General features: G+C 43.4%; 1 protein-coding gene across 1 annotated transcript in view; it reads left to right on the top strand.

The window, feature by feature from the left end:
- The window catches only part of LOC122350973 (dematin-like), a 7,315-nt gene that overhangs the window by 3,207 nt on the left and 3,010 nt on the right, over positions 1–1,098 (top strand). The window contains exons 7-9 of the mRNA XM_043247763.1: positions 513–627; positions 709–753; positions 880–1,023. Coding sequence (XP_043103698.1) covers positions 513–627; positions 709–753; positions 880–1,023 — 304 coding nt within the window. The remainder of the gene's footprint in view (positions 1–512; positions 628–708; positions 754–879; positions 1,024–1,098) is intronic.

Raw genomic sequence — 1,098 nt, 5'->3', positions numbered from 1 at the left:
ATATATTTTATATTGGCCATATATTGGTTATTGGCAATACATGAAAATATTTATGCATCTTGACCTTATTTTGCATTTATTTTGAATTCATCACACTTAATACAATTCATTGCAACATTATATTGTAGTATTCTAGTATTATTTAATATGAATCTAAATTCATACTATTGCAGCATATATGTATCAGCCTGAATTATATTGTTGCACATTCTTACTTACCTTCATTTAAACTAACTAGAAAACTGAACGGTGGAATCAAACGGCATTCTGTGCTTCTGACCGCCCTTAGCGTATTCTACAGCGAGGCATGAGTTTGCATCGTCATATTATTGATGCAGGCGGTGAAATATGAAGGTCTGGCTTCAGGCAACACGCTGAGTGTTTAAATTATGCCCACTCTAGATCAGGATTTCAAACATAAATTTATGTCATCATAATCAAGTGCTTCGTCGTCAGCATAATAGAAGGTTCGTGCGGTTGGCCCGTTCTTTCAGATATTTGCTTCAAAAGAGCCCAAGGAGTGGTCAGAGCAGGGCTCTCCAGGAGGCTCCAACATGGGCTCCACGGTGCAGCTCCGCAAAATCAGCCCCGCTTCCAAAGGGCCCATGCAGCACTTCCACAGACCCGGTACTTCACAGCACAATACCACCTCTCTCAATCACTCCAACGTGTGGGAGCTGTAACTCTGCACGTGCTTTTACGTTTCAGACAGTGGCATCAACATCTACAAGAAGCCACCGATTTACAAACACGGTATTTCTGCTTCAATATATACAGTTTTCTAGTTAGCCAGTCACCTAGATGTGAGATTATTGGCTTTTCAGGTTGTATTGAAAGCTGAACCCGGTCACGTGTGTTGATGTTTGTCTTTGTCCTCAGACGGACAGACGGGAACGTCTCACAGTAAACACGATGTCATCATCGAGTCCTCCAAGTTCCCAGCAGCCCAGCCGCCTGACCCCAACCTGCCTTCGAAGATAGAGACCGAGTACTGGCCCTGTCCGCCCTCTCTAGCTACTATGGGTAAATGAACACCAGCTTCATATTCCTCTGGCCCCTCCCACTGTCACATATGATTGGTCCAAACTCCACACATAG

The sequence above is a fragment of the Puntigrus tetrazona genome, chromosome 8 (assembly GCF_018831695.1).
Source record: "Puntigrus tetrazona isolate hp1 chromosome 8, ASM1883169v1, whole genome shotgun sequence".
NCBI lineage: Eukaryota > Metazoa > Chordata > Actinopteri > Cypriniformes > Cyprinidae > Puntigrus > Puntigrus tetrazona.
The sequence above is the reverse complement of the archived record's forward strand: the minus strand, read 5'-3'. Positions and strand labels throughout refer to the sequence as shown.